This window comes from Temnothorax longispinosus, chromosome 11 (genome assembly GCF_030848805.1).
Source record: "Temnothorax longispinosus isolate EJ_2023e chromosome 11, Tlon_JGU_v1, whole genome shotgun sequence".
In the NCBI taxonomy this organism is placed as follows: Eukaryota; Metazoa; Arthropoda; class Insecta; order Hymenoptera; family Formicidae; genus Temnothorax; species Temnothorax longispinosus.
Window position 1 is genome coordinate 18925719 of NC_092368.1, and position 16445 is coordinate 18942163.

The following is a 16445-nucleotide window of genomic DNA, read 5'->3' on the forward strand; positions in this document are numbered from 1 at the left end:
TTTTATCGAGCGACAGTTGTTCATGATCGATAACTGCGCGGACGACTGGCGGATCGCGATGACCTGGCAGAGGATCGCGCAGATCTCGTTGGAGTTGGCGATCTGCGCGATCCACCCAATCCCGGGCGAATACTACTTCCTGTGGACGACCAAGCTGGCGAACAGGAACGGCGACATCGGCTCCAAGTGGGTGCCGTACGACGTCACACTCTCGCTGCCAATGTTCTTCAGGCTTTATCTCATCTGCCGGGTGATGCTGCTGCACTCGAAGCTCTTCACGGACGCGTCGTCGCGGAGCATAGGGGCCTTGAATCGCATCAACTTCAACACCAGGTTCGTCCTCAAGACTCTGATGACCATCTGTCCGGGCACGGTGCTGCTGGTCTTCATGGTCTCCCTGTGGATCATCGCTTCGTGGACACTGCGACAGTGCGAGAGGTAAGAGCTCGATCTTGCGACCTTTCTTTTAGGCACAGAAGAGAAGTCACGCGCGAGAAACCGATCTGCTCCATGCTTTCAATTTTTTAACAAAATCTTGTATTACATTCTCAGATAGCACATTCACAAATAGCACCATGTCCCGATTTTAGACATGCGTGCTGTTGATCCTAGTAATTAATTTATCACCTCCTTTTATTATCAGAGGAATTAATCAAAATCCTTTAATTCTCCACGTCCAACAGCTTTCTAGCTATCGATGTTATCAAGACAATCGCAATTTTTCTTAGTTTGTTCTTCGATGTCTGAGCCCTTCGTCAGAATGACATAATCTCTTCTTTCACTCACACTATGCGACATAATACAACTGCATGAAGCTGTTAGCAGCGACAGCAGTTGTTCCCGTTTTATTCACACGATCCATTACTCGAAGGCAGGAAGAGCAATTATACACACGCATTTCGGAATCATATACAGATCAATGGACGCGACTCATTTGCGTGCGATGATTGATTTACGACCTAATAGCGCGTCCATCCGTCGCGCTATCATGCGATAATAATAAATCTCAGGGCGTCCTTCCGCCAGTGCAGCGAGGTGGAATCCTCGATTGGGGTCGCCGGCTAACGATCGCGATTTAACGGAGAGACCGACTGATAATTAAATTCTTCCCGTAAATAGCCGATTTCAGGAGTAATCAATCTCCGCCCGGGTGATGCTAACGCGCCTACCAAGAATCTCTACGACCAGGTAGCTCGAATAAGGAAAGGAATCCTTCTTCCCGCTGTCTTTCCGAAAGCTACTCAGTTCGAAGTCTCCCTCTCACGTCCTTAACTGAAATATTTATCACTCGGCGAAATGTGTGTCGACGTGTTTATCGGCTGGCTCTGCTGGCATCTGCTGCGAGAGTCCTCGATGCAGAACGCGAGCGATTTTAAACCGCGGCAAGGGCGGCCGGCTGTTTCAATTGTTGCCCGTAGGGCAATCGTTGAAAACAGGGCTCTCGAATTTGATTTATCGCGCTTCACCTTCGATCGATAGTCGATTATGATAATACGTCCGATAATAGTAGGAACATTCGGCTTTCCGACACATTTCCGACGTACGCAGGATGAATACGCGAATATCCCTGAATATCGCGATGTCTCGCGGGAAATTCCGCTTAACAAATGGAACGGTGTTTACGAAAGGAATTTCAATTTTCATTCAATGTTTATCCTGGTAATTTTGTTATATTTAATTTTATTATGTAAATATTGAGCGCACGTGGAATAGCGATATACGAATTTATCAACGATGGAATTTTTCCAATAAGCGGAAATATACATGTAATTTTTAAAATGTCTACTTTGCCAGGATTTTATTGGCGATATTTAGCAAATGTGTTTAACCATTACGAGTTATGATTCTACACAAATAATAAATTGCGTACCGTCATAAGACGTCATTAGCAATTTCTATTACTGTCAAATTTATCATACATTATGTAAAATAATCTAGTATAGTAGTTATATATAAAATTTATTTAAATCAGTATTGTTTTAACGACTTAATAAAGTTTAATGTCATTATTTGCATAACGTAGTTATAAATTTATGCTTGACGAATCATTGTTATCAGCTGCCGCCGCTGTTAATTTTATCGTAAGCTGCGTAAAATGTTTATTTATCGAATATAAATAAACATCTCCAAATTTACTTTACAAAATGAATAATTAGGTGTAATAACGATGTGCGATATAACACGGTATATTCAACTAACGCGCGCGGTTCGAGATTATCGAGTTTTGCGGTCGCGTATTTGCATCTGCATTCAAAATTAAAAAATCAATTTGATAATTTTACTCTCGTATCTCAGCGTAAACACCGCCGCGCGCGATGGGCCCCGCGGCCAGTTTTACGGCTTGGATTATAGGACCGCGGAAATTGTCGCGAAATACGAACGATATTTTATTCAGTGTGCGTCTACACGTGGCCGTGCGAATTTCCACGACAATAACGCGATTTTCACGGTACGCAGCCGACAATCAGTCATGCAATCAGCGTTGCTACGCGAATAATTCGTTTCATGGTGCTTCTATGGAGTGGACCGTTCGCTACGTCAAGCGCGAGTCATCAATTTTATCGGATCCAGGTAGGGCTGGGAAGAATGCGAGAAGGTCACGTTCGTTACACCGGTTAATCTCATCGAAAAAGATCCCTTTTTTTTATCGCTGATTTTCGTTATGCTAGTAAAATGTTATCGCCGTTATCATCAAAAGATTTATTAAATTTACTCAGACTCTTTCTCTCCTATTTTTGCATTCATTTTTACATCGGGAAAGAAAAGAAATACGCGGGGAACAAAATTAAATATTAGGAGACACGCGTGATTCATATTTTGTATCGTCTTCACAGAATTTTTCACGATTACGATTCGTTGCCGAGCGAAACGGATCGACTCGTTATAGATATCGAAGGCCGGAACTCTCGATATCTCGATGAACCCTAAAAGATGGTTTTGCCATCCGCACGAAGGCGAAACCGTGTAACATTGGCCGTGTAACGGGGCCGTTAAAGCCGCTTTACGACGTGGATTACAGCCGCGCATGTCGCCCGCATTGTTGCCCCAATCCTCTTTACGCCCGATAATGAATCTCGCGGGGCCGGGGGGCATAATGTTATCTTCCACCCTGCATTACTCGCCCGTAGCCACCCCGGCGAGAGTTTGCTCAGCCCTCGGGGTGAGGATCAAACGCCGGTTACGGCAAAACGGATGTATCGAGCCGCCAATAAAAAGAGGGGCCAAGAAATTCGATTATCCACGCGGTAATGTCTTTCTAATATCAAGGACATTGAAATAGAGACTCTGAAATAGCTTTTCCCATAATTTAATATAAAGCGCGTTTACGTAATGAAAGAAATTATTACACGGTGTTCGCGGAATCTCATTACTCTTGATACCTACCCTCGGACTTAAAAGGAATTCGAAAAGAAGAGATTATCTGTTTCTACAGAATATAGGGTCTTTCACTCCTCTTTGAGAAATCTAAAACCTTGAAATTCCGAGTATCTTAAAGCTCGAAATCTCGCGGGCATAAAAGAGTTTAAGGATCTTCGCGCGAACGCCCCGTCATTAAAGTAATGCATATGTCGCTTTGCTACCGCAGGTTCCACGATGAGGAACATGCAAATCTCCTCAACGCCATGTGGCTCATCGCCATTACGTTCCTGAGCGTCGGTTTCGGCGACATCGTGCCCAACACATACTGCGGTCGAGGTATAGCCGTCTCCACCGGAATGATGGTAAGGGCAGAACATAAACTGGAACGAAGCTCGCAACAATTTTCACCGTTCTCGCGAGCTCTTCTTGATCGTCTAATATGTCACCCCGCATTGCGACCTAGAGACACGTGATAACGTCTTCCGTCAAGCTTACACGACAGTTTCGCAAGAGAGACGTAACGCGTTGCAGAAAAGATCGGATTTGTCTTGAAAATTTCTGTAGTCGTATTTTTCTTTCATTAAAATTACGTTTTTAAACTATAAGGAAATATTTGGATATGTCGCAGAGATTTCATGTAATTTTTTTGCAAAATTTTTAGGGAATTCACAAAAAACCAGGAGACTGTACATTGTTAAATTCGTAGTGTTCAATTATATTCAATTATACTTTAAGTCATTTTTAACTTCTTATAATAGGTAATAACTGCTCCAATCAAATATGTCGTTAATTTAAATAAACCAATGAAGTTAAAATAATACTATTTTGTGTTAAAATAATAAATTTCGACACACATGGTAGTTAAAAATAACAAGATGTTATCTAACTCAAGGTATTGTTTTAAATTTTATTTCTGTAATATTTAACAGTATAAAATAAATAAAAATTATTAATATAAATATAAATACTTACATTTATATTTATAAATATAAATTAATAAAAATTTTAATTCACAATTTCTGAGAGAACCTAGGATTTGCAAAATCACCAAGATTGTGTAATTTTTATTCATTCCACAAGGTTTCCACAAGGTTTCCCAAGGATTTTTCAAATCAAATTACACGAAATCCCTGCGACAGAAACAAAGAAAAATATTTGGAAATTTTATACAAATAATAAGACCTCCGAAAATTAGGAGCATCGCATTACACGCGTCATATCACCGATCGCACGCCGGTCGTTAATCCTTATACCGTATAGTTACCGCAACCTACGGGGCACAATATACGCGACCGCAACCGAGTCGAGACGCGCGACTCCGCATGCATGTAACATGTAACTCGATGTAACTCGCGCATTAAGCACCCGTAGCTTCATTACCGCCAGACAAACGTAATGAGCGGGATACGCGCGCGAACGATCGATCGATCGATCGATCTCTCGCTCGTGTGCCGGCCCGTTGCAGATCGCCCGCCCGTGATTTGTGCGTCCGTCGTCGTGTTTCGGTGATTTCGGGTTTACGGTCGTACCCGGTAACCGCTCAGTAATTAAAGGCAGCGCGGGGACGCAATAAACGCCACACGTCCGTTCGCCCTCACTGGGGAATGCCAAAGTTGTTCCTTAAAGTCATCACACTTCCCGTATTATACCCTCCTTCGCGTTCCCTGATAATTCCGTTAGCACTATCGTTTCGAGCTTCGAACGCGGCTGGTTCCGGCGATGTGAACTAATTCCTCGTAAAACTTCCGCTTTCCGAGTACGACAGTTGTTTCCGCAAGTCCAGTCGCGATCACAATTTACAATACGCTTCGAAGCCCGCCTTCCCTGCCTTTGTGAGACTTTCTCTCTCTCTCTCTCTCTCTCTCTTTCTCTCACGTTAATGCTCTCGATTGCTCTAAATTGCGCGAAATTATTCTCCACTTGAAGTTTCGGCTATTAATATCCAACAACGAATGAAAAGCAATCTCATCTAGCAACGTCCTTCCCTTGCAACGGATAGAACAGACAGGCTGGCGATTAATGAGACAGATTTTACTTAAAGAAAATCAACTAAATTAATAATGCAATTTATTGTGTGATAATAAACTGATAATTAATAATTGTAGTAAAAATTGCTTCATATTATTTGAAATACATTTCCTTTGGTATCTGCAATACATCGAATTGGTTAACTAATATGATTGGAACGATTTGTTCCTATTTATTCTCGTTCTATAGCTTGCAAGGAGGTGTTGTTTTTTGTAGTTCTCGGATGTCATCGAAAGCTCTTCCTTACAGCGGCGATCACAATTTCTATCCAGAAAATAAATATACGCATTTATTTACTCACCGTATTTTTTTTTTATTTGACTGACAAGTTCAATTGTTTTTTACTTTCGAAATCGAAAGAAAGGACTTTTCAAAGATATTAGAGGACCTGTAAAGGACCGTGAGAAGCTGTCACTGTTACAGGGATGTATCGTGAATAAAATAAAATAATTCTCTCTTTTCGTTACATTTGACTTGAGACTAGCTTGAGAGATCGACGAAAGTAGGGAAGAGATTTTTTTCTCGAAAGTTGTAAGGTTTCCCGGAGAGCGGAAGTCTCAGAATCTAAAAATTTCACGTGAAAGGCAGCTCACGAGAGATCTGCATTTTCCTGAAATTTCAGGGCGCCGGGTGCACCGCTCTACTGGTGGCGGTCGTCTCCAGGAAGCTCGAGCTTACGCGAGCGGAGAAGCACGTGCACAACTTTATGATGGACACACAATTAACGAAAAGGGTAAGGCCATTGCCCACGTAATTGTACTGTTTCCGCTCTAGCATTGTAACCTTTGTGTTAATAGCAGCCTTGTGTAACCGTAACCGTATAATACACAGAGAAAAGGGAGTTACGCTGCCGCAGCGAAACTCTCGCAACACTTTCGCAACAATATTCTACCTATTAATATATTGTAATACAATAGGAGTCATAATAGGCTTCCTAGTACAGAAATATTCTAATCTGAAATATTAACTGGAAAATATATGTTGAAAAGAAAAACGATTGCAAAAGATTCGCGAGTAATCGGAAAACGTACGTAGAATCCAGAACTAGTCTATACCGGTCTCATATTAGTATATACTAATCTATAATAGTCCATAATAGTCCGTACCACTTTTATATCGACCGATATAGCGAAGAGATATATGCCTGCTGCATGAACTGCATTTCTTCGCATTCGAAACTTTTTCTTTAAACATTCATTTGGCCCTTAAAATGTAGCTTAAAGAGCCTTCATAAAAAAATTGCTTTTAATTGTTTATTTGTTGACGTTATCGCAACGTTTTTGCAAAACTTTTCGTAAAGTTTTGTTAAAATATATTATAATAATAAATAAAGTAATATTAAAATAATATTATAATATAGAGTATTCTCTGATTATTGCTAAATAAATAAATTTAATTTTAAAACAGTAATTTGAAATATAGGAAATTAAATAGAATTTATGTAAATGGTGGTGAGATAATGTGAGATAATTATTTTATTTAAACAAATAACAAAATATCCTTGTTTGAACGACGCAGAAGATTAAGCTAGAAATTTTACAAATATCCAAGCTATCCAAGTATACTTTTCTGCATTGTAGCAATTAACTATGCAATGTTCTCGCTGTATTATTTATTCCGCGCAAGTTTCTGAATTAAGCAGGGCAACTTTTAATGATATGTATAGCAAATAAGTTTCTAAAGTAAGACGACAAGTAGATATGAAAGAAGAAGTTATTCAAATTATCTTGCACGTTGTTCTTAGATGAAACGATATAAGTATCAACGTGTTTTAAATAAAATAGTAGAAGAAATGAAAATTGATGAGTTTGTAATTAACGCATTTATTAACAGAATTCGAGAGATTTTCAATTTACGTTTGTTTAAATTTAAATTGCAAAGTTTCTAATGCTTTTGTGTTATTGTTTCGATATTTACAGTGAAAATTCCCTCTAACGATGATAGAGATAATATTTAGCTTTCAATTAGAGACGATATAGAATTTCTTAAACAAAGAATGATAGGCAAGGCATAAATTGCAAGGGTGGTTTCGAAATTACACTCGCCAACAGTATCCCGCAAGAATCAGGAAAGCGAATTAAGCACGTAATGAGAGGATGGTGGATATCACTCTTTATATATATATATAGCGCGACGTAATTTTCCGGCTGAGCCACGTAATAAGAAAGTATCCCACTGCGAGTAAGGTTGCCTCGGAAATAAGCGGACTGCATGAAGTCGCTTTGACCTTTAGGCAGAACGGACTTCCCTTCGTCGCCAATCTGAATTCTTAATTTTGATGTCACAGACTCGCGAGTGTGTCGCGATATTAAGAGTCACGGCGGCGGAATGTCAGAATTCAAGAAAGGGAAACGGCGAAAACTTGAATTATGATGAGAATCTGAGAGAACGTGACACGAGAATCCGAGAATCTAAAAGTCCGTAATAATCTCGGAAATCTGAGTATTTAAAAAAAAAAAAAAAAAAAAAAAACTCGAAATATTACGAGAACGATATAAAAATGTGTCATCTTAAGAATCTCTAAAAATTCTGCAATATAGAATTTAAAAACTTATATAAGAAATGTAAATATTCTGAACGTGAAGATTCCAAAATTCTGATTTGAAAACTTAAATGCTCGAACACTTTTTCTCCGTATTAGGCGAATAAGACAAAGCGTCGAAGTTGACAGTGTATTTTCTATCCAGGTAATAGATCGACGTGTGGGATGTAGTCGGCTAATGTGTCATTGTCATTTTAGCCTTTACCTTTATCATCGCGAAAGGAACGTGACGTCGATCGATTTAATCTCAACAGACTTCTAAATAAATAAAAAGGCGACGCGAAGTAGTCGAGAAGCGATAATAAAACGCCTGCAGTGGAAGCAACTCGGGAGTGCTTTCCGAAATCGCGCGGAAAAATTCATTTCCAGAATATCTTATAACACTAATAGGCACCATAATTCACCGCCGCGTTTCATTGAACCTAAATTGCAAGTTGAAAAGTCGGCTGCTTGCAGTTGGGACCTGAACGGAGAGAATATTAGAAACTCGGAAATATATAAAAACTTGGTGGAGGAGTTTCGAGCGCTTTGGAATATGAGATTTGGAAGTTACGGCCGTAACGACAATCCAATTTTAAAGAGAAATTGATGAGTTCGCAGATCGTTGCTTGCAGGCTCGGGGAAACTCAGAAACTAACTATTTAGAATCCGAAGAAAAATGCAGAAGGCAAAAAGGTGGACGATTCCATCGCTGTTTTTTCCACGTGGAGACCCTTGACAACTCGTTGTGCAAGTTTCCGCAGATCGTGACATAATCGATCGGTCGATGTCAGAAGTGAAGAGTTAATGCCGCAATTTGTAATTCTTTCGCACGCGAAGATAGACTTTATTTAAAAATATTCCGGATTGCGTGCGTTTAATCGTTAAAATAACATATCAAAATAGCGTACACGTTTGAAAATATTTTTTCGTAATATTCCGAGCAACCGCGTGAATTAAACCGAGCTCGAAATATTCTATTCGTTTAGGATTTAGATTTGATCGAGCGTTCCGCCCGCCGGCGCCGTGAGCGCGGTTGCATAAGTACGCGGTCGCTTCTCTCTCTCTCCACCTCCGGATCGAAGCCTTCAACCATACGGCTACTGAAATAATTATTAGCCAGCGTTTATTTATATACCTTGCAAATATCAAGGAGTGGTAACGTAGAGCTATACACGTGACCGTATCGACGAGTCTTTTTATGCCGTTTTAAAAACCCTCGGACGCATATCGCTTTTTTTCACGTCATTGCATAAGCGGAATCGATCTGATTCCATCAGCGCGGCAACAAAACAAACGTCAGTCTTCTCGAAACACTTCTTTTTTTTCTTCTCGGCCGTGCAAGATTTGCGTAACGGGCGTGGATGCACTTTTTTCTCGATGGCATCGTCGCGCGATGTAACGTTCTCGAAAAACGTGTCTTGCAATTTTTTTTTTAATTGACACCCGTATGAGATGGAAATGACAATGTAATTTCAAATGCACATTTCCATCGGGGCATGAATTATTCCCTCAAGATCTTGACAGGGATAACAGACCGTGACATTGAATATCATAGTTAACGAGGCGCGCAATTAATGCTATAGCATAATGTTTACCTAGCGAATGTAAGTTTGAATAATTCTGTCTCGAATTGTCAAGGCACACCGTGTACATCCCACGACCGGTATTCTTTTTATCCTATAAATAAAATTATCTAACCCCGAGAACGTAATAAATGATCTCTTCATCGTCTAGGGTAGAAAACCTTGAAAACTTTTCAAAGTGCCTTAAGAGCGACAGGGATATATTTCCGATAAAATATTGATATGATCCCAGGGACCATTAGAACCACCGACACGATGGGCTTAGCGTTAAAAGGGGCTTGATGAGTGACAAACGCAATTTGCTCTGTTGCAGTTGAAGAACGCCGCGGCGAACGTGTTGCGGGAAACGTGGCTGATTTACAAGCACACCCGATTGGTGAAGCGCGTCAATCCCGGACGCGTGCGGACCCATCAGCGGAAATTCCTGTTGGCCATATACGCGTAAGTCGATACCAACTCTCCTACGGGCGCTGCGCCGTATTAGATCACCGATAGTTAGGCCAGCCACGTAATCACGCCCTATCTCGCAACTACCTCGAAATTTCAGACTCAGAAAGGTGAAAATGGATCAGCGTAAATTGATGGACAACGCCAACACTATAACGGACATGGCCAAGGTGAGGGCTCGGTGCTAACGAGGGAAACCGCCCGCTCGTAAAGTTCGATGGAATATTGCAGCGGCATACGGAAGGGATTGAAGGGGATTACGTTTCAAAGCTCTGGTGGCTGCTTAGATAGAACGGCTTTCCTCCAAATGAAGCTTTTATCAGTTATTTCCTTTTCTGTTGCAAAAAGAAATTTAATTCTATAAAATCAATAACGTTTTATCATTTATTCGCCGTTATTCACTTATCGTTAAAGGAAAGGTACAGTTTTTCACGATAGTAAAATAATCGGTTTACCGCAAAAGGGGATATTGTCCATCGTGAGTAGATAAGCTTCTTGACCTCTCTAACATATTGACTGGTCCATGTCGACAGACGCAAAACACCGTCTACGAAATCGTCTCGGACATGAGCACGCGGCACGACACGATGGAGGAGCGTCTGGAGGGTCTGCAGAACCATCTGGTCGGCCTAGAGGAGAAGCTGACCTCACTACAGGGTCAGATGGAGCTGTTGCCCGAGGAGCTGACCCGCTGCCTGGCGCAGCACGCCGAGCGGATGGAGCAGCGGCGTAACTTCCTTCATCCGGATACCGCGGTAGCCATGGCAGCTTCCGGCAGCAGCGGCGGCGGCGGCGGCGGCGGCGGTTGCGGTGGCGGCTGCAGCGGTGGCGGAGGAGCGATCTCGTCGGGCACGAGCCTGGGCGTTTCCGGCGGCGGCAGCATCACATCCGCCGCGCACCACCCTCTCGCCAGCCTCTGCAACTCACCCCTGCTGCCGCACTCGCGCAGCGTCCCCAGCGCGCCTAGCACCACGTCCCTGCATCCGTGGCCGGTCAGCCCGGTCCTACCGCCCGTCTCCAGCCGTACGCCCCACCTGGTGCCGGAAACCGGCAGGCATTACGGCCTCAGTCACTCCGCCACGGTGACCAGCACGACTTCGCAGTCGGCCACCAGGCTCACTTCGCAGGCCGGCATGGGTGGGCTAGGCAACAGCCAAGGCTCGGACACGTCGGCGCACAGCTGAGTCTCGTCTCTGCAGCCGCAGCACTCGTACTAAGGCCCCTCACCGGTTTCGCGCGCGCGATTACACACCGCGTGGCCGTGCCCGGGGAGGGTTGCCGATCGTTTCTGGCACGTCGCCGACAAGACGTATCGCACTTGATACAATACTGCCAGAGATATATGATCGCGCTACGATCGGCTCTTCGCACAAACGAATGTGAAAACTCTCGTCTGGAGCAGTGTATCCTCGTCCGTGTTAGCCACTTGATAGTCCATCGTAATTGGTCAGTTCGTATCTAATCGCCAGAGATCTAATCAGTTCCGTATTCTAGACGAAGCAATTTCAACTGCGAGCTCGTTTTCGGTTTGAAGATTTATTTCGAAGGGGGCTACCAATCACGCTATCTAACAGCGAATTTCGCACAGATTTATAAATTAATTCGTATATGTACGAATTTTCTTGGAGTCCCCGCAGCGTAGCTTTCTCGCGATTGGTGATTCTTTTGTAAGTTCCAAAATAAGGCAGTTGAAGCTTCTTGCGTGGAGCGAAAGTTTTGTACGAAGCAGCACTGTTAAAGTCCGTGATTTGTTTTCTCACGGATCACAACCTGGAAATATAATTGTCGAAGACACACTGCGGCCAAGCGGCAGTTCCGCGATAGCCAGGTCGGTCGGACACGGCCGTCCGTTTCCCGTGCGAAACTCGTTTAACGATGGGCCTTCTTGCGTTCCGCGCGTACCTTCGAGCCCCTCCTCGTCGAAAACTCGGCCAGAGATCCAATTAGGATAGCGCGTCGAGCGATCGTAAGAGGTTTCGGATTCAGAAATTGGAACGTTAATTATTCGTGCTTTTCAATGTAGCTGTAAACTATAAATCACTCGGCATTTATCCTTTTCGCACCAGACTCCTCAATTATCTGGTTTTTCCGGTTTTTCGCGAAGGATCGCGATCCGATCTCTCGACTCTTCCGACCGCCTACTTCTGTCGATCCCTTCCAATTTCCGACCCTTTACTCGCCAATCTTGGCAGGAGTACGCGATCGAGGGTGAGAGGTCGTGAGAGAGAATTGAGGATGATCGGAAAGAGAGAAAGTCCGCGCGATCGATTCGATCGGTCGATCGAACGGAGAGGAAGGAGGGGAAAAAGCTCTCGGGGTACGCACGGCTTCTTCCACTGGCTGCGCGCTGCTCCCCTGCCCAACTTGCGTGCCTGAATAACTGTTTTCTTAATAATTAAATGTTAATTCGACACACAGGAACTCCACCTTGTATCTCTGTATACCTCGTGAAGAGCGCGGACGGGCATAACGTGCATGTACAGGAAGCGCGTGTGCGGACAAGGATTGGCCCGAAGGTGACCCAAGCTGGCTCTTAAAGTCCTCGCGTTTAATTAAGGTAAAGCCGTCCCTTTCCCTCTCACCCTTCTGACGACGGAGGTGTTCAAAGGGCTGCCGTTATATTCGTACCTCACGTCATAGAGCTAAACTAAAGCTGAACGATTCTCAGCCCGAGGTAACGTAACGATAATCTTCGCGTAAGGTGATTATCCGTACGCAATGATTTTCATACATTCGGTTTTAAACAATATACGATTTTCATACATTCGGCGCCGTCGGTCTGCGCGACTTATGCGAGGGTTGTTCAATAAGTTCGTATTTTGATTTATATCCGACAGACTTTCGAGCATCTTCTTGTCATCGCTTTTCAGTAGTCCCCTTCTACTTCAATGTACTTAGCCCATCGATGCTTCAGTGCCTTGATGCCTTTGGCATAGAAGGCATCACATCCGAAGCAGATTCAAAACTCAAATCAATCTCTCAATTTCAAGTCTCTCTCTCTCTCAATCTTCGTGAATTTGTTGAGAGGACATACTTTTTAGCAACATATATTTTATGACTGTTATTTTATGACTCTAACTTCGGTTTTATTCATTTTTTTATCACGTAGCGCTTATCACACTTACAAAAAAAAAAGAAAAACTTAATCAATTAGGCTGAAATTTTACAAAGTAGATAGAAAGAATATATATTAAATATCACCAGAGTTTCAAGTCCCTATCTCCTGCATATGGGTCAGAGTATGAACAACTCTTTTTTTGAACAACCCTCGTAATTTCTACATTTGAGTGGCTTGAACTCGCGAGCTTCGCGTTAAGCAAGAGCACTTAAATGAGAGAAAACAGAATCGAGTCTAAATTGCCGGACATGTATAATATCGATCGCACCCAATTTGCGAATTGTCTTCGGCTAGGTATTGTCGCGCGCGCGTACACGCGTATACCGGTATACATTCCTCTGCTCTATTATTTTTCCGTTAGAAAACCCATCCCTCCCGGCCTGCCTGCATCGCTAAATTCGACGACGAGTCGACTCGTCATTTGTACAACGGCGCGCCTTCGCGTCCAAGCGTCTTGCGTCTATCTTGTTTCTTAGAACGACGTGCTTTTAAGGGCCGGCGCGAAAACCCGACGGGTGTCCATGCAGGAACCGTATATAGAGAGAGAATGCAAAGTGATCTTATAACCGCTTTAACGTCCGTAGGTTACATAAGATATTATACTGTTAGGTGTATACTTGTACATGGCGCACGGGTACAAAAAAGCGGCTACGTTTCCACTGAGGGGAAGAGGGTGGGTGGGTGGGTGGGTGGGATTTAGGGAGTTGAAGATTTTTTATAATGGGACCGCGACCGCGCGGTGGCGACTCGGCGCGGCGCGTGGGGGGGGGGTGGGCTTAATTAAATGGATTGACCAGACAATGGGGAAACTAATTATTTGCCAACGACTTCCTGTTTGGAGGTGTTCACCAGGCTTCCTTCGTTCGCCGTTACTAATTGTCGCCGCGTTAAGTACGCCTGCATTAATTTACGATCGCTCATGTATATGGAAAGTAATGTAGATTATGCAGAAACATCACAGCCATTGCTTTTCCTCAGAATTCTCGCTCTTAATAATTCTGCGACACTCTCTCTTCTTCTTTTTTACTATTATCTATTTATTTTTCTTTTTATTTCTCTATCTTTTATTGAAAGCGACCAGCGAAATTCGCTCGAACTCAGACAATACGGATGTCCCAAATCGGGACATATGACGTCCTTGAGACGTCTTAACGATGTCTTTATACGCCCGATCTGGGACATTGTGTTAACTGAGAAGTCTCCAACTATTCGGCGAAGACGAAACGTTGAACGAGAAAGCCTGGGAAGGCACCGAAGGTGTCCCGGAGGGCGCCCCGGGAGGGACACGAGCGCAAACCCTGCACGTCACGCAATTCCGGGATCTGAAGAGCTCCGGGATCCTTGAGATCTGGGATTTATCGAGCGACGCGGTTTGGGGTCCCTTCCGGTGCGCGACGTACCGTTGCTGTAATTCGCAGCGTTTATTCTTTCCGACGCGATATTTTGTCCCGAAGATGTTCAGATCTCGACGTATCGGCACGACAGTGTCATTGTTAGCGCAACCACAGCTGCACGCGACAAACCCGAGATTATATCGGGGCTCTGCGAGGCAGGCTCGAGCGACTCTCTCGTCTCTTCCAAGCATCCAAAATCGTAGAGCGTAGAACGCTGAAAATTTATTTACAATTCTATGCGAGAGAAAAACAATAAATCACTGAGAGTTGGAGCGAGAATTTATTTGTAAAATTGAATTTGTTTCAAAATTGAGTCTTCAAAGATAGAGATAAGTTTTAAAGAGTCATCGAAGAACGTTTATGAGAAGTGATTCAGTTTAATCGAATATTCTGATTTTCACTTCGCCCAGTTTAATTCAAATTTACATTTGCCCTTTAGCTGCTAATTGATGCGACATCAAATTCTCAGATTTAGTTAACGTTAATATTATTATTGTCTATTAATGAATCTTGCGGAAAGGAAAGGAGAAATCTCGGTCGAGCCGCCTTCATCCTCGGCCGTTCACAAGGAAAAGCTCATGCGGAAAAAGCTCACTAACGCGGATAAAGTTGGGACCTGGTTTGTCTTGTCCGTCATCGTTTCATTTCGAAAGCATAGTTTCGCGGCTAATCGCAATGCGAAACGGGACCAAAACAGACATAATTTTCACAACGTTCTTATAATGTCCCCCTCTCTCTTTCTCCTACCTTTTCTTTTTCCCTTCTTTTCCTCTTGCTCTCCTTCGTTTCTCAATCCAACAGATTTTTCATTCAGATAAAAATGGTGAATGAGAACTGAAACATTATAAAAAGTAGCTCGATAATTATAAATACAATTAATTATCCTTTTGTAGATTAAGAATTTCACAGATATAGAAATGATTTCATTATTTGACAATGACAGATATTTTAACTGAAAAAAAAATTTATTCAATCGTATTACTTTCTTATTTTTGTATTTTCACGTAAATTATTTCCGAGTAATCTTTTAAGGCCGTTACGTATATTAACGTAACGTAAAAATTCGCAGAAATTTTTCTTTTTCCTGAAAAAGATTCCGTCAAATTTTTCTATTTAATCTCATATCTTTCATCTTGACTTGATTTCGCTAAAGATGAATAATTTCTTTGAAGATACGAATGAAAGACAAAAGATTCATTCGAAAGCTTTCCCGTGTAATTGATAGCTTTTCGTTAAATTTGAAAAATATTTAATATTTAACTTTTTCAATTTTTCGATTTGAACAAGAAGACCATCTGTTTTCACAGAATGTATTTTTAGTTCTCGAAGGGAATATCTTGTCCGCGTGAATACGACAGTCGTTTATTCGACTTCTCTCTATCTGAATGAAATTTTCAATCCGAGTAGTGTCCAACTCTGCTTTCTTCCTTCTATTTACCTCTAATTCTCTTCGGACTATTTCCGCCTCTTCCTCCTTTCTTCATCTCCCTATTGCTTTCCTATCCTCCTGCATCCTTGTTCAAGGAGCATTCCTATTTCGCGCGCGACTCAACGCACTGGACACGACAACACTCCACGATATTTTTATATAGATTTCTTAAAAGTGCATTATGGTGCCAGGAAGACCACGCCAAGTATAAAAACATAAACATAAAGCAGTCTCAATATTGGATTCTTAGGTGATAGACACCGACTCTACGATATTGTTAGTATACGTAATAACGTGGATATGTAGATGAGAGATTACCGAGCTCTTCGACGTAGTGAAGCTACATAACATCACGACGAAGGTAATGGAAAGGAGAAAAGAATTGCAATTGGAAAAAAATGCGCTTATTACAAGCTGCATTTGCAGAGTACATAATGAAAGTTTGATAATAGGTTGATTTCTTAGATATATATGTATCGAGTATTTCGCGAAGTCTGTATCAAATTTTCGTGGATATTAAGAAATCAACTTTTCCTTTAAAATTATCGATATAATTATGACA

The 16445-nt window shown here is 42.3% G+C and overlaps 1 protein-coding gene across 4 annotated transcripts in view; it reads left to right on the top strand.

Annotated features, from left to right (window-relative positions):
• Positions 1–13729, top strand: part of Sk (small conductance calcium-activated potassium channel) — a 172544-nt gene extending 158815 nt beyond the window's left edge. For all 4 annotated transcript variants that reach the window (XM_071792920.1, XM_071792919.1, XM_071792921.1 and 1 more), the window contains 6 exons: positions 17–438; positions 3587–3722; positions 6011–6121; positions 9809–9936; positions 10043–10112; positions 10476–13729. In XM_071792920.1, coding sequence (XP_071649021.1) covers positions 17–438; positions 3587–3722; positions 6011–6121; positions 9809–9936; positions 10043–10112; positions 10476–11126 — 1518 coding nt within the window. In that variant the 3' untranslated portion in view covers positions 11127–13729. The remainder of the gene's footprint in view (positions 1–16; positions 439–3586; positions 3723–6010; positions 6122–9808; positions 9937–10042; positions 10113–10475) is intronic.
• The last annotated feature ends 2716 nt before the right edge of the window (positions 13730–16445 follow it).